Source organism: Pelodiscus sinensis, chromosome 26 (genome assembly GCF_049634645.1).
Source record: "Pelodiscus sinensis isolate JC-2024 chromosome 26, ASM4963464v1, whole genome shotgun sequence".
NCBI classification, from domain to species: domain Eukaryota; kingdom Metazoa; phylum Chordata; order Testudines; family Trionychidae; genus Pelodiscus; species Pelodiscus sinensis.
The window spans coordinates 12,022,439-12,046,088 of record NC_134736.1 but is presented as its reverse complement, the minus strand read 5'-3'; the positions used below and the strand labels follow the sequence as shown (position 1 = coordinate 12,046,088).

Here is a 23,650-nt window from a genome sequence, read left to right as displayed (position 1 = left end):
GGGAATAAGTAAATAACTTTTCCTTATTCACTTTCTCCACACCACTCATGATTTTATAGACCTCTATCATATCTACCCTTAGTCTCCTCTTTTCCAAGATGAAAAGTCCTAGTCTCTTTAATCTCTCCTCATATGGGACCCGTTCCAAACCCCTAATAATTTTAATTGCTCTTTTCTGAACTTTTTCTAATGCCAGTATATCTTTTTTGAGATGAGAAGACCACATCTGTATGCAGTATTCAAGATGTGGGCGTACCATGGATTTATATAAGGGCAATAAGATATTCTCCATCTTATTCTCTATCCCTTTTTTATTGATTCCTAACATCCTGTTTGCTTTTTTGACTGCCGCTGCACACTGCATGGATGTCTTCAGAGAACTATCCACGATGACTCCAAGATCTCTTTCCTGATTAGCTATAGCTAAATTAGCCCCCATCATATTGTATGTATAGTTGGGGTCATTTTTTCCAATGTGCATGACTTTACATTTAGCTACATTATTCATTTGCCATTTTGTTGCCCAATCACTTCTTTTTGTGAGATCTTTCTGAAGTTCTTCACAATCTGCTTTGGTCTTAACTGCCTTGAGCAGTTTAGTATCCTCTGCAAACTTTGCCACCTCACCGTTTACCCCTTTCTCAAGATCATTTATGAATAAGTTGAATAGGATTGGTCCTAGGACTGACCCCTGCGGAACACCGCTAGTTACCCCTTTTCATTCTGAAAATTTACCATTTATTCCTACCCTTTGTTTCCTGTCTTTTAACTAGTTCTCAATCCGTGAAAGGATCTTCCCTTTTATCCCATGACAACTTAATTTACATAAGAGTCTTTGGTGAGGGACCTTGTCAAACACTTTCTGGAAATCTAAGTACATTATATCTACTGGATCTCTCTTGTCCACATGTTTGTTGACCCCTTCAAAGAACTCTAATAGATTAGTAAGACATGGATTTCACTTTGCAGAAACCATGTTGACTTTTGCCCAACAAATTATGTTCTTCTATGTGCTTCAGGGAGTAGCCAAGTTAGTTTGTACAGGAAAAAACAAAAAAATGGTCTGGTAGCACTTTATAGTCTAACAAAACATGTAGTTGGTCTCATGAGCTTTTGTGGGCACAGCCCACTTCATCTGAAGTGGGCTGTGCCCACGAAAGCTACATGTTTTGTTAGTCTATAAAGTGCTAACAGACCATTTGTTGTTCTTCTATGTGTCTGACAATTTTACTCTTTACTATTGATTCCACTAATTTGCCAGGTACTGATGTTAGACTTACTGGTCTGTAATTCCTGAGATCGCCTCTAGAATTCTTTTTAAATATTGGCGTTACATTAGCTATCTTCCAGTCATTGGGTACAGAAGCTGTTTTAAAGAATAGGTTACAAACCACAGTTAACAGTTCTGCAATTTCACATTTGAGTTCTTTCAGAACTCTTGGGTGAATGCCATCTGGTCCCGGTGACTTGTTACTGTTAAGTTTATCAATTAATTCCAAAACCTTCAATAATGACACTTCAATCAGTGACAATTCTTCAGATCTGTCACCTACAAAGGACAGCTCAGGTTTGGGAATCTCCCTAACATCCTCAGCCGTGAAGACTGAAGCAAAGAATTCATTTAGTTTCTCTGCAATAACTTTATCATCTTGATGTGCTCTTTTTGTATCTTGATCGTCCAGGGGCCCCACTGGCTGTTTAGCCGGCTTCCTGCTTCTGGTGTACTTAAAAAACATTTTGCTATTATCTTTTGAGTTTTTGGCTAGCTGTTCTTCAAACTTCTTTTATTACATTTTTACACTTAATTTGGCAGTGTTTATGCTCTTTTCTATTTTCCTCACTAGGATTTGACTTCCACGGTTTAAAAGATGTCTTTTTATCTCTCTCTGCTTCTTTTACATGGTTGTTAAGCCATGATGGCTCTTCTTTACTTCTTTTACTGTGCTTTTAAATTTGGGGTGTACATTTAATTTGGGCCTGTATTATGGTGCCTTTGAAAAGTGTCCATGCAGCTTGCAGGGATTTTACTTCAGTCACTGTACCTTTTAATTTTTGTTTAACTAACCACATTTTTGCATAGTTCCCTTTTCTGAACTTAATGTCACAGTGTTGGGCTGCTGAGGTGTTCTTCCTACCCCAGGAATTGTAAGCAGGGGTGGCCCGTGAGTCTAGGCGAGGTAGGTAGCTGCCTACGGTGCCGCTGGCCCGGGCGCCCAATGATGACGTCATGGCCAGTGATGGCTCATTGCGCCGCCCTACCTAGGGTGCCAGCTGCTGCAGTCGGCCTTGGTCCGCTCCTGATTGTAAGGAATCATTAATGTGCTGGACTCCACTTTGAATTTCCTTGACTCCATCTAGGACTGTGCACCTCAGTGGAGGTAAACAAGAATTGGTTGCAACCGGAGTTTCCTGCCAAGAACTTCATTTACATGTTAGCTACCTCAGATGTGCACTCTGCTGCACACGGCACTGAACTTATGCACACACCACAGGGACAGTTGCACTCAGAACCCCTACTTCATTTTCCCACCCATGAATTGATATAAGAACTGCCCCTCAGGGGCCAGTGTGCTTCTTCGTCTCTCATCTGGACAGCAAGGTTGTGGTTCTGCTCTGCCCTTGGTGAAGGCCCGAAGCGTGGTTCCAAGATCCAGACGCAGATTTCCAGTGTACCATCTAAAGAAGTCACCAGAGTGTTTGGAATCTCTGAACTATTGTGGGTGTTTCCCTTCACATCTCTTATCGAAAGGTGGAGATTTGTGTTCAGGGTACACTCAGAGATGTTCTTTGGTTCCTCACACGCACAACGGATCCAGATTCTTGTGATGAATGCCCAGTGTAATCCAGGGGATTTCATTGTCATCCATGAGTGAACATTGAGGGATCACCTAGCATTCCTCCTGGACAGCAGGGTTCCTGCTGAACAGTTGTAGGTCCTAGGTTGCAGTTCTCTGGCTGCTTCCGTGCCATCTGTTATTGGACACAGTAATATTCTTATCTAGGGGAACTGTTCTATCTTCTTATCATTTCTAGTTTTGAGAGTGTCGGTTGGTTAAGTACTAGGCTGCGTCTACACTGTTTCCGTTAAAAGTATTTGCGCAAGAGAGCGTCTACACTGGCATGTGCTTTTGCGCAAAAGCATCCGTGACAGTGTAGACGCTCTCTTGCGCAAGAAAGCTCCGATGGTCATTTTAGCCATCGGGCTTTCTTGCGCAAGAAATTAACTTGGCTGTCTACACTGGTCTCTTGCGCAAGAGGGTTTATCCCTGAGCGGAAGCATCAGAGTATTTGCGCAAGAACCACTGATTTTGTACATTACAACGTCAGTGTTCTTGCGCAAATACTTGTGGCCAATGTAGACAGGCGGCAAGATTTTGCCAGTGTAGACGCAGCCTAGCTAGTGTCTGGGGTTTTGCTATTGTATATGGTTACCTGCTCTGTATCCATTTTAAATTGCTTTTAATAGATTGGTTAAACTTTATACCTGACTCTGTGTTTTATCTGGGGTCTAAGCCACTGGTGATAGATACAGTGTGCTGGGGAATCTGACTTTAGTTTCTGGGACATTCAAAATCACTAAGTCAGTCTAAATTCTAAATTTATTAAACAGTACTGAGTTCCAGGGTAACAGAATGTTAAATACTATTATATTATGGTCACTATTTCCCACCGGTTCTGTGATAGTTACCCCTTGGACCAGATCCTGTGCTCCACCCAGGACTAAACCGAGAATTGCCTCTCCCCTTGTGGGTTCCAGAACCAGCTTGCTCCAAGAAGCAATCATTTAAAGTAACAAGAAATTTTGTCTCTCCATTTCGCTCTGAGGTGACATGTACCCAGTCAATATGGGGATAATTGAAATCCCCTACTATTATTGAGTTTTTTATTTTGATAGACTCTCTAATCTCCCTTGGCATTTCATAATCACTATTACTGTCATGGTCAGGTGGTCCATAATATATCCTGTTATATTCTTATTAGAGCATGGATTTACTATCCATAGGGATTCTATGGACCATGTTGATTCACTTAAGATTTTTACTTCATTTGATTCTATATTTTCTTTCACATATAGTGCCATCCTCCCCCCCCCCCCCCCCCCCCCCCGCATGACCTGTTCTGTCCTTCTGATATATTTTGTACCCCGGTATGATTGTGCCTCATTGATTGTCCTCACTTCACCAGGTTTCTGTGATACCTATTATATCAATATCCTCCTTTAACATGAGGCACTCTAGTTTACCCATCTTATTATTTAGACTTCTAGCATTTGTGTACAAGCACGTTGAAAACTTGTCACTATTTCTTGGTCTGCCCTTTTCTGATGTGTCAGATTCTTTTTTATGTGAATGTTTCTCATCTGATCCAGCCCATGCTTTATCCTCTTCCATCCTTTCCTCCTGACTAAAACCTAGGAAATCTCTATGTAATAGACTCTCCTCTAAGAGAAGTCTCTGTCTGATGCCAGCCCTGCTCCCTTCTACCCCGCGCTCTCGAACACGTGCTTCCCGCGCGCGCTCTCTCTCTCTCCAGTCTCCCGCTTGCCTCTCCTCCGCCGGAAGTCCCGCCCCCCGCGGCGCGCGTCATCTCCGCCCGCTCGGCTCGGTCGCTCCAATATGGCGGCGCCCTGTGGCTCCTCGCAACTGCCAGCTGCCGAGCCGCCGCTGAAGATCCCCAAGATGGAGGTGCTGTCGCCGGGCTCGCCGAGCGCGCTGAGCGACGGCAACCCCAGCCTGTCCGACCCCTCCACGCCCAGCGGCGCCTCCCCGCTGGGCCCGGCAGGCGCTGCCGCCGCCGCCGCCGCTGCGGGGGCCGGCGCGGGGGGCCGCGGCGGGGCCTCCCCCTCCGTCTCGTTCTCGCCCGGCGGCGCTGCCGCCGCCGCCGCCGCCGCCGCCTGCCGGGGCATGTCGTGGACGCCGGCGGAGACCAACGCGCTGATCGCGGTGTGGGGCAACGAGCGGCTGGTGGAGGCGCGATACCAGCAGCTGGAGGGCGCCGGCACCGTCTTCGGCAGCAAGGCCCCCGGGCCCGCCATGTACGAGCGCGTCTCGCGGGCGCTGGCCGAGCTGGGCTACGAGCGCACTCCCTCCCAGTGCCGCGAGCGCATCAAGGTACCCGCCGGGCCGGGCGGGAGGGGGCGGGGCGCGGCCCGGCCTGACCCCGTGGACAGCTCCAGCCCGGGGGGCAGCGGGGCCGGCCCGCCCGCCCGCCAGCGGCTTTGTCCTCTGCCTGCGCGAACGGGGTCCTGCGGCCGGGTCGCCCCGAGCCCTGCGGCGGGGCTGAGAATGGGCCGTTGGTACCTGTGCGCTGGTCCCTCCAGCCGGGGGGCTGTCAGGCATGCCCTGTGCGTGGCGCAGGGCAGCTCCCCCTCCTCAAAGCCTGGCTGGGACTTCGCGCGGCATAAGGGAATGGGGCTTGTACCCCAGCCTCCCCCGAGCATCCTAAGCCATTCTATTCTCATCCGTGGAAAATGTCATGCAGACTCGTTTTCTTGCAAGACTTTACTCAGGCCATAAATAGGGTGAAAATAGCCCTGTTTTTTTTCTCCAGTGCCAGTTGGCACCAGGCAGTGTGGAGGGGCACAAGCTTCAATCAGATGTTTTTTGTCTGCTTTAGCAGTATACGCGTTCAGTGTGGTTCTTATTAGCTGAATGAGCTTGCTCCTCCTTTGTTCCAGATTAGAATGTGCCTTATGGAGCCGTGAGAGAGAACATCTTTCGCTTTGTCTTGCCAGGGTGTGTAATGAGTAGTGAAAACTTTGTTCAAGTGAGAGGCTTTAAGTATAGCAGCTCTGTGTGTCAGAAATAGGTTTTTTGACTTACATACACTGCGATGCGGAGAAGGTAGTGGAGCTTTTCACTAAATCTAGATTAATCATTTGGATAATCTTAATTTTCCTTATCAGAGGCTTAATCCTTTCTAATACTGGTTTTTGTTGTTGAGTTTTTCCAATTTGTTTTAAAAAAGCAGAGACAGAGACAAGTGTTAAAAATGAGTTGTAATGCAGGTTAGCAGAGGGCAAGCACCCTAGAATTGACCACAATAAAAAAAAAATCAGGGTTTCCAGTGATTGCATGTGAAGGTGCTTTTTAAATAAAAATGTTACAAAAAGTGAATTACAATGGTCTGTCTAAAATTCCTAGACCCTATTAGTTATCTTTTCTAGACCTTGATACTGGCAATTAAATAACTGAAAACAGTAATATTCTGGCATTACCTCTTGTTCACATGTCTTATTGTTATGCAGTCAGTGAAGTGTTCTGGGTTCCTAATATAGTAGTTCTAAGTAATCTAGTACTCTAAGTACCCCAGACATTTTGACCTTTCAATACTACAGAGTAAGTTTTTAAGAGTCAGTTAGAAGACACATCAGATGTGATTCTTCTTCACTGAATACTTTAGTGCTGTGCCTAAGCAGGGGAATTCCTGCTTTTCTTCATGGACTATGAAGACAGGCTTGTTTCTGAAAAATTGCCTTTTGCAGGTGTAACGCCGATGGGCAAAATCGAACCTGGGACCTCTGGAGCTTATACAAACCTCTACTGCATGAGCTAAAAGCCAGCAGGCTCTCAGCTAAGACTGTGTAGACTCGTTCTTCTCTCAGTAAGTGGTCTCAGTGCCAGTAGATGGGAAAGAACTCCACATCCAAAAGATGTGTGGTTACATACTTTTTGTAGCTTTTCGTAGCTGAGGAAACATGTCCTGAGCTTCAGAGACATCCCAGTTGAAATCCTAGATGAGCAGTCACTTGTACATACAGCAGTAGGTGGAATCAAACCTGTGACCCCTGGAGCTTAGAATGTTAGCTGAAAGCCAGCTGGCTCTCAGCTAAGGCTCTAGAGTAGATTTATTCTTTCTCTCCCTAAGTGGTCTCAGTGCCTCTAGGTGGGACAATACAGGTATATGGGTTATACAGGTCATGCCAAAAGCCAGGTGGTTTAGAACACCCCCTTTATAGTGATATTCTGCTTTGAATCTGGTGAGGAGTGGTCCTGGATGTAACTTCTTAAATAACTGCAGTATTTTTGTAGTCCAGTTGATTGTAGATTTAGGCAGGAGTTTTTGAAAATACCAGGAGTCTTCGGAGGGTTTTTTATGCATCTTAAGGTGAGTGAATCTTATAGCTAAATTTTTTTCCATACTTTAATGGGAATTTAATCTTGACCTTTGGAGAGAGAAGTCCTGTATCTGACCTCCCAAGTGGTTGTGTGTGTCTCCTGCATCTTGACACATTGTCACTTTGAAGTTCGCAGGTCTGCACTGCTGTTCATCTTAATCATTCCCATTAAACTTGAAGTGCATCAAAACACTTATTCTTGAAGCAGGTGCTGGTTTTATGCTTTCACTTGATCACTTGATGTACTGTAAAACTTCTTTGAGTCCCATGTTCTTGGACATCTTCCAGGTATTTGCTATGTAAATGAGATGGACTTCCATGGAACTTGAACATTTCTAGTTTTATAGCATGGTCTAGTACTAGGGATGCAAAATCCAGTTTAACCAGTTAACCACTTAAATGTGGGCGAGGGCTGCTTAGTGGCACTTGGATTTGGATGTCTGTTGGTTGGAACAAGTCACAAGATTGCCAAAAAAGTATATCAGAGTGAAAATTTGAATGACTGTTCTGTCCATTCACGTTGACTGTTTGAAGACAGATTCTTCTCCACGCCTTCTCATTTGACTGAAAGTATTGAACAGTACTTAGCCTGAAATGATAAAGGTTGGCAATCAAGCTCAATTAATTAGTTACGTTATTTTGTACTTACATTTCACAATGATAAGCAGTTGAGAAAAACTGAAGGTTTTCTGTTATCAGGCTTGAACTTGTCATGTAGCGATATCACTAGGAGCATCCCTTTGCAGTTTTGTCAGATATGTGATCCAGAAGGGTGTTCAGACAAATCTCATACACTTGTAATGAACAATGTAGGCTATTCTAAACATTTGAAAGTATCACTTAGTATCCCCGGTAAAATCATTTGACTGACTTTTGTCTGAGCGTAGTTCCCATTGATAAAGTCTCTCAATGAATGAATTCTATATGAAAGTCTAAATCTCAGGCTTCTTGCCAAAAGGGACAGGTGAAGTCCCACAGTTAAATGGCAATGCTGTCCAGTACTGTGACTCAACTGCTACCACTTGCTTGTGAAGATGACTTTTTTTGGTGCATTCTTATTACATCTTTAACACATTCCATAACGGAGCTTAGCGCATTATGGTACATCCCACAACAGTGAGATCATGCTGTTACCCAATCTCTGCATATCCTGGAACCCTGCTGTTTTGAGGTTCCCAAATGACCATACTAAAGAGGAAAAGAGTATTCTATGAAATAATATGCTCAGAGGACCCTTTGGGATGTGCTGGTTGCGCAAAACCAGAATTCTCTCAGGCTATGTCTACACTGCAGCTTTTTGCAGCAGAAGATATGCTAATGAGGGTCTCATTGGCATGAGTCACAATGTTGTTAGCATGTTTTCTGCCGATGGCTTTTGCACCTTTGCAGTGTAGCTGCTTCTGTTTTGCGCAAAAAAACCCTTTTGCACAAGATCCTTATGCCTCTAGGAAAGATCTTGTGCAAAAGAGGGGTTTTGTGTAAAACGGAAACGGCTACACTGCTTCTTTTTGTGCAGAAAGCCCTTGCACGAAAAGAATCGGCAGAAAATATGCTAATAATGTCAGGACTCATTAGCATATTTTCTGCCACAAAAAGTTGCAGTGTAGACATAGCCTCGCTAATTATCTAGCACCAGCCAAGGCTGGCATTCTTCAAAGGAACCAAGAGTTGGTCTTCAGAAGCTACTCAGTTTCTAGGACAGAGAATAAGACAGAGACTATCTTACTGCCTCTATATAAAACCAAGGTATGCCCACTTCTTGAATACTGTGTACAGATGTGGTTGCCTCATCTCAAAAACTATATATTGGCATTAGAAGAGGTTCAGAAAGGGGCAAGAAAAATTATTAGGGGTTTGGAACATGAAGAGAGATTAAAAAGGCTAGGACTTTTAGCTTAGAAAGGAGCAGACTAAGGGAGGGAGATGATAGAGATTTATAAAATCATGACTGGTATAGAAAAAGTGAATAAGGAAAAATTATTTACTTGTTCCCATAACGTAAGAGCTCGGAGGTCACCAAATGAAATTAATAGTTAGCAAGTTTAAAACAAACAAAGGGAAGTTTTTCTTCACAAAACGCATGGTCAGTCTGTGGAACTCCTTGCCAGAGTATGTTGTGAAAACCAGGACTTTAACAGGGTTCAAGAAGGAACTAGATAAATTCATGACGGTTAGGTCCATCAATGGCTATTAGCCAGGATAGGTAGGAATGGTGTCCCTAGCCTCTGTCAGAGGCTGGGAATGGGTGACAGGGGAGGGATTGCTTGCTGATTTCCTGTTCTGCTCACTCCCTCTTGGGTATCTGGCATTGGCCACTGTTGGAAGACAGGATGCTGGGCCAGATGGACCTTTGATTTGACCCAGTATGAATGTTCTTATGAGTGAAATTCTCTTGGCTGTTTATGCACAACACAAGGCTAGATGATCACCAGGAATTCTAGTTTCTATGATAAAACCCGTGTAATTCTCTGAAAAAAACATAAAAATATTGTGGCTTTTTTGCAAGTAGAATGAAACTCTGAACTTTACTTTCCCTAGTCACACTGAATATAGGTATTGAACACTGTTTATTGATATAGTAGAAACCTATTTATCTGATTTGGGAGCAGACACACATCAGATAATCAAACTTGGATAATCCAGAGAGCTTTAAATACCAGGCATTGTGTGAACCCCAGTTTAGTTAATACAGGAAGGATAATGGCGGCTCTGATCAGTAGTTCTCTACTGTATTTTTTATCACAAAAAGTAAAAACGTGAGATGCTTCATAAAAGCACACATTTTTCCCATAGCAATCAGATTTCTAGCTAAAAAATACCAGCTTCAATGGAATTTCAGTGAGTTCTGGATCCCTGGCTCCTCTGGAAATGCCAGCCTAAATCACTTAAACAATTTAAGTTATAGTTGAACCTCAACATGGGTTTTTATAATCTATTTTAAGTGGTATCCCTTGACATGCATTAAAGAAACTAAAATGAATGATATTACAAATGTAGTCTTTTTAAATATGAAGATTTGAGATGCTGCTTTTCTTAAGTCATGAGTTATGTTCAGTGTTTTAAAACAGTAACTTTATTTTGGTTTTCTTCAAACACTTAATTCCATGGAATCCATAGTATCTTGATTCACCTCCCCCCACCAACTCCTTTAGCCCCATCTTCTGAAGAACAATATTTTCCTTTTTCAGTTGTACCAAATACATGCATCCTGTTTGAATTATGGTAAAATGCAGGCCCTGATCTCGGTTCAAATTGCTTGTCTTTTAACATCTGTATATGCTTTTCTCCACATATGCACAGCTGGCCCGCAATCTAGAAATGAGCCTGCTTTAAATGTAGACAATCTAATGATTCTGGTTCAAATCTAAGGATTCATATGCAACAGTTCTAACAATTATTGCTGTCTTATGTTTACAACAGCTCTGTTGCTCTAGGAAGTTCTTAGGACCAATCAGCTTATTAACCATGAAGCACAGAAAATTTAGATCTTAGCTTCCACATCAGTGAGATCCCAAAAGATTTTCTTTGGCCATGTATTTTTTTCCTATTCTACAAATTTTAAACAATATCCTTAATTTTATCATTGCTTGCTCCTTTTTACCGATTATTCTATGGGTCTTCAGATTGTGTGATCACATAGTGTTTGTTAATGGAAGAATTATTTGCTAGCATACATGTAGTCATTGCCCTGTGGTGGTTGTACTCTTTACCTGTATGTGTGAGCTGAACAAAAATTTTCCCTAGCCTTGGGCTAGTTATCTCTGTGCAGTAATGTGAAGAGAGTCTCTACTTGGGTTTGATTCATAACTTTAAAAAGCACACTATATTCTGGGGAAAGTGTCTCAAAACATTCCACTATCTGCATGAAGTACAGCAGATAGTACTGCAACTTTATTTTTTTAAAGCCATGTACCTTCTCTTTACCTAAAACTCTGCTTTAGAGAGTGAACAGAGCTTGGTTCTTAGTGTGGATCACAAAGCATAGAGATTAACAACATGGAAAATTGGGCTTTTTATACAGTGTTTTGCATTGTCAGACTGCACATACAATAATATGAAGATTAAAAGCTGATGTGTTAGTGAAAAGTGTTCCTTGGGATTAGTTATTGAGTTACAATACTTGGGTTATGTGGTTTCATCTCTGTTCTAATATGTAAATGTGTAATTGAACATAACACATATACCCACTATGACAGTGGGCACAATGAGAAATCTTCAGTCAGTATCTTCTGGTTAAAACACAACAGATGTTCAAAGATTCTATTATTTTTCTTATAGGAAAAGGAGTATTGTTAACTAGCACACCCTAATCATTTAAATTCTTATCAGTGATCTTGCACATCTAAAATCCTTTTAATCAATTTCTCCTCTGATAACATTTATACTCTTCAGCAAGGGAGAAATTGGTTTACCATGTACATTTGACAGCACTGTATGTTTGATTCACAGGCAGTTTTCATCTTTCAGTTTATCTGCACCTCCTATAACTGCAACTGTCACCATCTTTCAGATTAATGTCTCTTTCCAATAGGATAGTATCCTTTGGCGTTTCAACTTAACATTATTAATGCTACAGATTTGTTTCAACTTGACTTAGTTTGTAATAGTCTGACTATTTATCTTCCACTGTAGGCAGTGTTGCTTTGTTGGTCCTAGAATATTAGACACACAAGGTAGATGAGGTAACATCTTTTATTGGATCAACTTCTGTTGTTGAGAGAGACAAGCTTTTGAGCTACACCGTATTCTTCAGGCCTGAAGCAAGCTTAAAAGCTTCTCTCTTGCTCCAACAGAAGTTGGTCCAAAAAAAGGTTGGTTAGTTAGAAGTTGGTCCAATTAAAAGTTACTTGATCCTGTTGGCTTTCAACTAATGTGAGAATCTATTTAAAATATTGACGCTACATCCACTGTTGGCTGAACACTATGTGGCCATCCTGATGTTGATATCTGTGTCATGCTGAACAGAAACAAAAGAATCTGTAACCTAATCATCACTTTTCCAAAATCTTGTGTTGTATTACAGAGTAACTACCTCCACTGGGCTATCCACATGATTCCCATCATCTCAGTAGCCGGATACTTGTGTATAGCAATTGTAACATACTTTCCAAGGTGCTAGATTTTTCTGCTGGTGTTTGGATATTCTCAGCAGACATTTTAATTGTAGAAGTATCTCTTAAACCATTTTCATGTGATTGGAACACTTCAATCTCCAGTTTTAGTTCAGTGCTATTAGAAAATCCATGTGCTGTGGAGCCATGATAAAGGAAATGGAAAATGCTGGTGGGAAGTAGAAAATAATAAAGTCCTCCCTTTCCAGGGAAGGAAAATAGAGGTTCCACCAACTGTGTGGGTTTTTTTGTTTTTGTTTTGTTTTTTCAAGCTGTGGAGTGTTGGCAAGGGGGAGTTCTTCTCTTTCAGAAACTAGTGAAGTTGCGGAAAACTTCCTTTTTCCAGACCTCTACTGACCAGAGGTGGACAGTCATCCAAGCCAAGTCCTGGATCTTCTTGGCAGTAATCTCCACATAACCTTTCCATCCTACCAAAGTATCTGGGGATGTGTTCTGACCTGGATACTTCCTCATTCATCCTTGGCATTGATCTCTGTTGAGTAGGTGCTTGATTGACTTCTTGCCATGGGCTTAGCAAAATAGCATTCATGTTGAGGGCTGAATAAATAAATGGCTGCTAATAAGATTGCCTCTGCTGAAGTCTTAAGCAGATAATTTGGTAGCATCTATGCAAGGGAGTTCATTTTAGACGTTTAAAATTGAGTTTTAAGCAATTGAACCAATGTTTGCAGATGTTAAGGCCTCCCAGAGGACCTAAATAGAGGATATCAAAGCTTCTCACTAAAATGTGCTAGAGACAACATTGTGTTTGTTTAGTCTGACTATTAAAAAAGAAGTTAGAATCTTGTAGGTCTCAAAATTGTGACAGTTATAATAGTTGCTCACTTGGATAAGGAAATATTGCGAGGCTTGTAAAAATATAAAATTATCACAGTAACTTTTTTCAAATTTGAGTACACTGACTTCTAAACATCTCTAAGAATGATATGCAGTGGTGTAGCTGTTGTCAGTTGTAGAGTCAAAGGTTGCATCTACACAGCACCCTTCTGTTGGCTGTGTGCAAGAGGGGTATCCTGAAATAGTACCGTACCCTTAGAGACAAGGTGGTGAGGTAGCACTTTTTTATTGGATCAGCTTCCGTTGGTGAAAAAAGCTTTTGAGCTTACACAGTTATTTTTCAGTTCACAAATGATAGAGTAGTTTACATGTTACTCTGTGAAATTGTAAAAATGAGATGAGAAACAGCATCATTCTAGAGTGAGAAAGCATTTGAAAGTGAAGTTCTGCTCTGCAAAGTGACTGTTTAAAACTGGTACCTTCCTACATTTAGGGCAGTGTTTCTCAGCCTTTTTTTTTTTTTTAAATATAAAGTACCCCGTAAAAAAAATTCCTAGAGTTTTCAGACACACATTATTTTTTTCTACCATTGCAACACATTTGTTTAAACCAACTTAATCATAGCTGGGTGAGCGATGACATTTTTGGATGTAAAAAGTACAAAAATAATAAAGCGCTGTAAAACTTAAAACAAATTCCGTTTTCTCCAAATTTCAGTTGTTGATGTACTCCCCAGACTTCTATTAAGTACCCCTAAGGGTACTCGTACCACTGGTTGAGAGACACTGTTTTAGGGCATGTCTTCACTGTGAAATTATTTCAAAATAACTCCCGAAATATCTATTACAAAATAAGCTTATTCTCGGAGGAAAGCAGGAGTATAGATTTCAAATTAACCAGCCCATTATTTCAAAATAACAGGCTTGGTAGTGTGGACACTCTGATTATTATTTCAAAATAAAGGGAGTACGGTGTAAACCAGGGCTCACTGATCTGTTCAGAGTTTATTTCTTTAGCCCTGCAGTGCCGTTCCCACTCCTTGCCCTTGAGAGGGATGCAGTTTTCTCTTGAATCTAAACAGATTTTTTAAGCATCAATTATTGGGCCTAGGTTTACCCTCAATTACCCACCAACCCCATTGAACACACAATTGTTGGACAAGTGAAAAGTGATGCTCAAGACTTGAAAGCTTGATCCAACATCTGCTAAATGGAGAACTGCCTGCTAACCAGTGGAGATACATAGGGCACAAGTGGAAGGGGAACAATATCCTTGCAATCAGTACCCCCATAGAGAGGCTCGATGCTCCTACCACCTTTGCTTGTATTTTAACTAGAAGATTTGTCCTACGACTTTGTAAGGGGGGGGTGTAGCTCTTGTAGTAAGAGTCCTTGACACTTGGAAGTGCCTCTCTCCAGTTATGGAAGCAAAAGATTTCTGAATCTCTGCCCTGGAACTGATCAGTGGTCTATTTTCCACTGCTAGTTGTTGCTCAAGCTACCAGCCGCACTGGAGCTCTCCTGGCTTTGAAGGTTATTTTTACAACCAAAGTGTGCTAGAAAGTTGGTGGCTCTGCAGCAGGTTGCTCCTCTCCCCAAGAGTGCATCTTCTAAGCCCTAATGGGGACTTTTCATGAGAGACATATGAGAGAGGTGTTTGGAAACAGATGCAGAAGACTGGTTGATTTTTTTTTTTCTTCCCCCTCTCAAGACTGAGTTTGAAGTGATGGTAATTGCAAGAAAAATGTTTTGTAAAATTGAGTACATCTGATAGGAAGTCCTTGAGACACAGTAAATATGTAACCCTGCAATGCAATTTTTAGTCACTTTTCAAAGTAGAACCATACTTTGAATTAAAAACATTCAGGGACATGAATAAAGACTTTCTAAACAGCTCCTTCTTAACTTGGAAAATTGGAAACAGATGCAGAAGACTCAAATTTCATACTATATCTTATAATTTACTTTCTACTAACTCAGCCGTAAGAATAAGAAATCAAATAGGTACTAAAAACCTGATCTAAGTGTGTTGATCTGTCTTTATTTGGAGGCTTCAAAATCTGGACTGGATTCTGTTCTAATGGATTATTAGATGTGGTCATTTTAGTATTGTTTCTTGATTTGATGTTTGAGTCTGGGAATTTGGAGCATTATTGATTTGACCTCTTTTAAATTTCAACAGCTTCCCAAGAGACAGAGTGAGTTAGTAAGGAATGCAAAATATGTAAGTAATACATTTTACTAGCTAAATAGTTTAGGCAAATTTTTTTTCCCTTGTATCTTCTTACCAGAATAAGGAAGGTTGGACTGTCTTTGCTTTTGGGGGCTCTTCTTTCTCTCTCTTCCCCGTTCCTCACCTTCTCCAAACTGTGGGCACAACAGCTGTATTCTCTCCTTCCTGTAGAAGGTGTGCATTCTACGGGCTGGCTGATACTTTTGATGAGATTTCTGTTTATTTTCCTGTAATATGTAGCAGGCTTGGGGATTTTGAGAGCAGGGAGAATAATATATCTAACGCTGAAACTGGTGAGCATGTAGATGCTATATAGCTTTGTTCTTTGTAATAGATATTCCAGCTAATGCATCGTGTGTTAGGAAGTATCACTATTTTGATGTTCCTGTCTTGCAAAAGTTAATTTGGCAGCTTGGTGATGGATTTTATAGTCTTTGAGCACGTTACAAAGATTGAGCAGTACAAGTACAAATAAACAGATTGTCTAGAATTCTTATTCTACCTGCACAGGAGTGTGTGCCATTCTGGAAAGCCTGCCCCAATTGAGTAACAAAAGGTTTTGTGTCTTAGACCCTTCGCAGATGTTACAGTCGAGTGAAGGAACATGGCGTTGGAAAAAGGAAAAGCAGCTACACATTTGAACAGTTGGAGCAGGTGTTTGGTCAGGGAGGATGGGACTCCCAACCCTGCCAGCCTGTGCTCATTAATAGTAGCGGCTTGTACCAGGAGCTGGAATCGGATGGCAGTACTATGGAGGAATATTCACAGGAGGATTGGGGGAACCACAGTCAGGATCTTCACTGCTACCAGGGAGGAGACCCAGAATTAGGTAAGAAATTGACCATTGATTCTCCTGTATGTTTTGGTTTTGCCTGTATTTGGATTACTAGAGTGGGTAGGATGGAAGTGCAATCCAGGATCCGCCTCAAACTCAGACACCCTTGCCCTGCCTCCTTCCTGCCCCTTCTCCAAGGCCCTGCCACTGCTCACTCCATCCTCCTTCCCTTCCCATCCTCACTTACTTTTCTGAGGCTGGGGACAGAGAGCTGGAGTGCGGGGGAGGGGGATGCGGACTCTGATCTTGGGCTAAAGGATTTGGAGTGTGGGAGGGGTTTGGAGCTGAGCCTGGAGCATCAAGTTGAGGTGCAGGAGGAGGTTCAGAGGACAAGCTCTGGGAGGGGGTTTGGGTACAGGGGGACTCAGGGCTAAGTCAGTGGTTTGGGGTGCAGAAGGGGTTCAGGACTGGGGCTGGGAATGCAGGTTCCAGCTAGGCACCGCTTACCACAAGTAGCTTCTCGGTGGTGGTGCAGGGGACTAAAGCAGGATTACCCCTACTCTGGACCTGCAGCATTCCCAAAAGCAGCCAACAAACTCTCTCCATCTCCCCCACCCCGTAGAGATGGTGTACAGGGTGGCTGGAGGGGTACCCTGACATTAACACACACACCCCCTTCTTGTGCCATGCACAGCAAGCAAGAAACTCCTGGGACTAGGGGGCAGTTCCAAGGCAGAGGACAGGAGCAACATGGCAGTGCTTAGAGGGGCAGATGAAGAGCTGGCACCTGACAGTCTCCTGGCCAAATCTGTCAGGATCACCTGTCAAAGGCTCAAAGATCTACCTGTAGATCCCGATCTACTGGTTGGTGACCACTGTCCTAATCAATCCTATGTGTAATGCTGCTAAACCTATTTCTGTATATTTCTTTAGAATTGTCACAAGTCATAGCACTTCTTGGGAAGTTGGGGAAACCAATTCCTATTGTTTGTACAATTGTTTGTCTGAGATGCCTAATTGTCAGGGCTCCCTGAAGCTGTCAGACACTTGTCTATAAAACTGTCAGTTGTGGACTGAACTGATCAGCGGCTGCTTTTATTGCCAGTGAACTCTTCATATGTCGATTTTACAGGAGCTCCTTTCTTCCTGGCAAGTTGCTAGTGTGACCCTCTGTTTAAAGTTTGAAATTTGAGCCTCGCTTAAAACGAACTTTAATGGAGGCAGGGATATGAATTGTTGAAGTTGAAGTGGCCTCTGTTGTTGCTGCTCGTGGTCACACAACAAATCTTGCAGGTAGATCTTGGTATAAACTAAAAATTTGTTAGACATAAAAAGGTAGCAAGCCACAGGCCGCAGTCACTTTTATGCTGTGCCAGGAAAATTGCTACATTTTTGCCTCTTCTAAACACCCTCTGCCCCAGAACTCTTCATTCTTCCACATGCTCTTGCCCAACCCTGTCAGACTTTACAGAAAGATCCACTTTCTTGAAAATATATTTACACTTCACTTCTGAGCAAGTATTTTGTTTTTGAGTCTATGGAAGCTTACCAAGTGAATCTTTAAAAAATTATTCCCATGGGATTGTAGGAGTGAGGCAATATTTGTAAGGGGCAATGGATAAACGTACATTCTCACTTTTTCTAAGTGACATTGGAAAGGGGGAAGGCCCACAAATGTACCTTCATTTGCACCTCTATATTGAGTGGACTAGCAAATTCTGACTCTCACCAAGAGGAGTAAATGTTGTATTTTTCATATGAAAATAGCAAACTTCTTCAAACTACCTGAAAGTATGAGAACTAAGAATACTACCTCATTTTACAGAGGATCAGAATGTATGGCAGACTTGGGAGAATAAGGCATAACAGGGAGATACTTGAGATCTAGGAAAAGGGGAGGAGAGAAGCTAGCATTGTTTGTTAAACCATGTCTTTAAAAATGTAAATAAATAAAGACTCAGATGGGTAACTGTGTTAGTACGTAACTTACGTGTAGTCTTGTGGCACCCTAGAGACTAACAAATATATAGAATCATGAGCTTTTGTGTGTAAAACCCACTTCATCGGATGAAGTGGATTTTACCCACAAAAGCTCATCATTCTGTATATTTTTGTTAGTCCTGTAGCACCCTAGAGACTATTTGCTTTTTAATAATGAGGACTTTAATCCCTTATTGGGGTTCTGGTGATTTAGGCTTTGCTTTCATGGCTTGTCATCGTTATCTTTCAATAGAATTGCAGCAATATTTACGAGCAGTTGAGGCTGAAAATATTCTTTGTTTACTGAATGGTTATGAGGAACGTGCCTAGTACATACAATCTAAATGGAACACAGATAAATTTGTTCTGATTCTTCAAATGTGCTATTGAAAGCAGAATGACTGTTTTCAGAATGTAATTCATAGTAAAATCAACTTGTGACTTAATAGCAGGAATTACTCTTGATCTTGAAAGATCTTGCATGTGTGAAGGTAGGTTCTTTTCCTGTAGCTAAAACTTCAGTTATGGTGACAGCTTACATAGAAGCTAGTTTTAGGAGTGTGAGATCTCAGAAAATTACTGGAAAGCACTAAGTCAAAACTTACTGCTTTTGCAAGTGAAAGCTTTGGAAATATCTCAGGCTATAACTATTTGTTGGAACTTTACTTTTCAGATGAAATGCCTGCCACAAAAAGAACATTAAAGATAAAGCAGGAATCTTCAGAAGAATCACAGTAAGTGACTTATGAATGTTTTACCATCAAATGCATTTCCCTAGGGTGCTGTGCGGGAGGAGGATATTTGAAACTTCTGATTATAATTATAAATACATTGTACAAGACTATTAAAGAATCTGCTTTTTGCATCTTTCCAGTTACCTCAAAACATGTGGAAAGCTTCACAGCTCAAATCTCCGTTGGCTCTGTTATACAGCAAATGAAACAGAACCCTTTACAAGGATGTAAACATTTAAACTCTATAAAATCCATATCGTAACTTTTGGGAATGAGGGTGAGCAGGTTATGCAGTGCTCTGGCAAAAATCCTGACTCTTGGAAACAGATTACAAAGAGATCCATCTGCCTAAAGTTTTGTCCCTTTGCTCATGCAAGGAAAGAGCATTCTAAATGTAGATGTTCATTAAAGTGTAAGAGTATTCCCACTAATGACTAGATCTATAGAAACTTAAAACTAGTACCCAGATATCCATCTAATACCAGCATGACACCGGTGAGTACAGAAAATTATCTTAAAGGGAAAAATCAAGAAAAGGAAGAGAGGGGATTAGCCTCAAATCTTACTTGCCTTATATTTGACTACAGGCAGGTGAAAACATCTAGTATGATGGAAGGATAGGTGAGTTGATTCTGTGCTTGGATAGTATTTTTTTTCTGCAACTTCACAAAGCTAGATTGTAATCTTTTGCTACATTAGTTTAATTTGGCAGATCTTTGCTCTTGCAAAAAGCACAGAAATCCCACTTTTCCCACCGCTTAGATGTGGATGTTTTTTGCTGGAAAATGGGCCAGTGTGGAATAACAGTTTAACTTAATTTTGGGGAAACATTTTTATGAGATGGCGCACTAAGTAATAGCTGCCTTGCATATTTCTCTGTAGCTTTAGGAGGAGGAGGAGTAGTATTGACCTCTACGTTAAGGGAACACAATGATTTCCATTCCAATACCCTGTTTTCAATCTGGCTTTTTTCAGGCTGGGATTCTCCAGAAGTGAACTTCAAATCTGAGTAAAATCATTTTAGCAGATTGTGAGCATAAATCAAATTTTCATTTCTTCTTCGAGTGTTTGTTCATGTCAGTTTCGTTCAGAGGGGTGCCCAGTAGCTAGAAGACTTTTAGCCATAGCAGTGTCCATTAGGTCAACTTGGGCACCCTGTGGAGTAGCATCTTAATATAGAACCCTGCCAACCAGCTACCTCTGCAGTTCCTTCTTACCACTGGTGAAGGTTAGGGTTAGGGTTAGGGTTAGCTGGGACTTTCCATAGTGCATGTTTCAGCAAGAGGTCCTATCTCCATCACTTGTACATAGTTTGTCTCCAGTTAGTTATTATATAGTGATATTAGTTAGTTATAGAGTTAGTTGGGAGTTTTCCCGGAGCCAGTGTATGCCAGGGGCCTTGAGGTATGAAAACTAAGAACTGCACCAAGTGCATGTGGAAGAGCCTTTGGTTTAAGGTCACCAGAAAGGATGGCTGTAAAATCTGCCATGAGTTCTGTGTCAGAACCCTTCCAGAAAGGGAATAGTGGCTTAATGTTCTCCTGGAGGCAGCTCTCTGCCCCTACATGGACCTGGGGTCAGGCGGCAGGTGGAGATGTTCTTGACTACTGGCTGATCAAGGACTCAAATGGAGATGCAAGTGTCTTCAGATCAACTGGGCCTTCTGTTAATGAGGGGAGATGAACACTCCCCCTGGCGCAGAGGACAGAGTTTGTAGGAGCAGTGCTGGATTCAACACAAGCCCAGGCATTTCTCCTGGAAATGAGATTTCGAGCCTATGGCATCATCATTCGAGGTCTCTGGCAGTCCCCCACCAGCACAGCGCGAGGAATTGCATGAAACTTGTAGGCCACATGGCCACTTGTATCTATATAATATAGCATGGCAGACTCAGCTTTTGATCTTTTCAATCATGATTACCGTCAGTGTATCAACCAGTCCAGGACAGCTTGGACAAGGTCATAACACTGCCTTGCCTGGTTCTCGACTCCTTCCTGCGGTATGTGCAGGGGTCCCCTTTGCCAGCCCTCTGTCTCGCTAGTAATGTGTGAGTGTAGGGCAAGGGGGTATATTTGGGGGACCTCGGGACACAAGGCCTCTGCTCTCTCTGGACTCATCAGTAAGGGTTCACTTGGTCACCAGCTCTGTCTTCCATCTAGTCACAGAGTTCTGCTTGGGTTTTGCTAACTTTTATGGCCAGCTGTTTGCTTAATGATCTCACCAAGCTATACCCGCATTTCCAACAGTCTGTTCCCACTTTGGACCTCTATCTGGTCCTTTCCAGACTCTCAGGACCATCTGTTTGAGTCGATGACAATGTACTCCCTGCTTTCTCTCTCATACACGTTAGCGATAACCTCTGCCAAGAGGGTGTCTGAGCTCTGGGTCCTAATATCTGTGCCCCCATACGCTGTGTTCCATGAGGGCGTGATGAGTGAAGGCCTCACCCAGCTTTTCTCATGAAGATTGTCTCTTTCTTCACATAATAACCGCCATACTGTGTCAGACCAACGGTCCATCCAGCCCGGTATCCTGTCTTCTATCAGTGGCCAATACCAGATGCCTCAGAGGGAGGGAACACAACTGGTAATCTTCACGTGTTCCCTCCCCTTGTCACCCACCTCCAGAGAAACAGAGGCTAATAGCCATTGATGGACCTAACCTCCATGAATCTATCTAGCTCTTTTTTTTTGAACCCTGTTAAAGTCCTAGCCTTACCATATCCCTTGGCAAAGAGTTCCACAGGTTGACTGTGCGCTGAGAGAAGAAAAACTTTCTTTTGATAGGTAGCAGGTTTAAAACAATCACCTATTAATTGGTGATCCCCAGTTCTTATGTTGTGGGAATCAGTAAATAACTTTTCCTTATTTGCTTTTTCCACACCAGTCATGATTTTATACACGTCTATCTTGTTCCCCTTAGTCTCCTCTTTTCTAAGCTGAAAAGTCCACGTTTTTTTAAATCTCTCTTCATATGGGACCCGTTCCAAACCCCTAATCATTTTTGTTGCCCTTTTCTCAGCCTTTTCCAATGCCAATATATCTTTTCTGAGATGAGGTGACCGTATCTGTACGCAGTATTCAAGATGTGGGCGTACCATAGTTTTATAGAGAGGCATTAAGATATTTTCTGTCTTATTCTCTATCCCTTTTTAATGATTCCTAACATTCTATTTGCATTATTGACTGCCACTGCACACTGAGTGGATGTTTTCAGAGAACTATCCACAGTGCCTCTCTTGATCTCTCTCTTGATTAGTTATAGCTAAATTAGTCCCCATCATAATGTATGTATAGTTGGGATTATTTTTTCCAATGTTCATTACTTTACATGATCAACATTAAATTTAATTTGCCATTTTGTTCCTCAACCACTTAGTTTGGTGAGAGCTTTTTGAAGCTCTTCGCAGTTTGCTTTAGTCTTAACTATCTTGAGCAGTTTGGTATCATCTGCAAATTTTGCCACCTCACCTCACTCCACATATTCTGTCCAAAGTCGCACTCGAGCAGCGGGAAACAGACTTCAAACACTGGATGTCTGCAGAGTGTTAGCCTTCTGCATGGGAAGAACGAAACCACTCCAAAAGTCTGTCCAGTTATTTGTAACTGGCAGACTGAACGAAAAGTCTGTGTCTCTCCTCTCAACAGATTTTGTCATGGATCACCTCCTATTTATGAGTGCTACAACCTAGCAGAGGTGCCTGCTCCTGCACACTACACCTAACTCAGGCCTTTTAGATGGCATTCCTGTGCAATTCCCATCCTCAGAGCTGGGAAGTGGTTGTCCATACACACTTCCATGCACTATGCAATCTCCCAGCAGGTCAGAGATGTTGCAGCCTTTAGAAGAGCAATGCTCTAGTCAGTAGACAACTCCAACCCCATCTCCTATACTTGATGTGATCCAACACTGAAAGAAGGGAAAAGGTTACTTGCCTTCTCATAACAGTTCTTTGAGATGTGGTGGTCATGCCTGTTTCAATACCCACCCTCCTACCGCTCTGTTGAAGTAGCTGGTAACACGAAGTAGGGGGTGATGGGTCTGTATTGGGCACCATGACGGCATGACTCCAGAAGGTGCCCAGGCTACGGATGCTGCTATGGGAAAAATCTGGCCATCGAGTGCATGCGCACACACCTGATTGAAATGGTCATAAACAGTGCATCTTTAAGAACAGTTACAAGAAGGTGAGTAACTGTTTTTTTCCCCCCACATGAAAATACTGGTGGTCTCTTTTAGGACCAGTCTATAGCTGGAGGTCAAAATTTATATTGAAATATGCCTGAAGTGTCTTGAGGGGAAGGAGGATGGGTGCTTCTTAAAAAATGGACTTTCATTTTATTATGACTTTCATTTTGACCTATGAAGGAAGACTGACAGAATTAGGCTCCTTTAGTTTGGAAAAAAAGAAGACTGATAGGGGTCATGATAGCAGTTTTCAGGTATCTAAAAGGGTGTCACAAGGAGAAGGGAGAAAAATTGTTCTCCTTAGCTTCTGAGGATAGGACAAGAAGCAGTGGGCTTAAATTGCAGCAAGTGAGGTTTAGGTTGGATGTTAGGAAAAACTTGCTACCTGTCAGGTTGATTAAACACTAGAATAAGTTGCCTGGGGAGGTTGTAGAATCTCCATCTCTGGAGATATTTAAGAGCAGATTAGATAGACATCTATTAAGGATGGTCTAGATCATACTGGGTCCTGCTGTGAGGGCAGGGGACTGACTTGATGACCTCTCGAGGTCCCTTTCAGTTCCAGTATTCTATTCTATGCTGACATTATGAAGGACATATTCTCAGTGGGTTCTAGTATACTTTCTACTCTTCATACAGGGAAGATTGCTTTCTTGTTCACCGATGCATGGCTAAATTAGCACAGTGGTTTTCCAGTATATTTTTATAGAAAGCC

At 42.2% G+C, this 23,650-nt stretch overlaps 1 protein-coding gene across 6 annotated transcripts in view; it reads left to right on the top strand.

The window, feature by feature from the left end:
• The first annotated feature begins 4,571 nt into the window (after positions 1-4,571).
• The window catches only part of MSANTD2 (Myb/SANT DNA binding domain containing 2), a 43,689-nt gene continuing 24,610 nt past the window's right edge, over positions 4,572-23,650 (top strand). For 3 of the 6 annotated variants that reach the window (XR_012897782.1, XR_012897783.1, XM_075909794.1), the window contains exons 1-4: positions 4,576-5,111; positions 15,208-15,249; positions 15,829-16,087; positions 18,687-18,747. Coding sequence is in view for 3 of the 6 variants with exons in the window: in XM_075909794.1 (XP_075765909.1) it covers positions 4,617-5,111; positions 15,208-15,249; positions 15,829-16,087; positions 18,687-18,747 (857 nt within the window). In the remaining 3 variants the exon portion in view is untranslated. Of the gene's footprint in view, positions 5,112-15,207; positions 15,250-15,828; positions 16,088-18,686; positions 18,748-23,650 lie in introns of all 6 variants that reach the window. The other 3 variants (XR_012897784.1, XM_075909796.1, XM_075909795.1) reach the window with 2 other exon arrangements.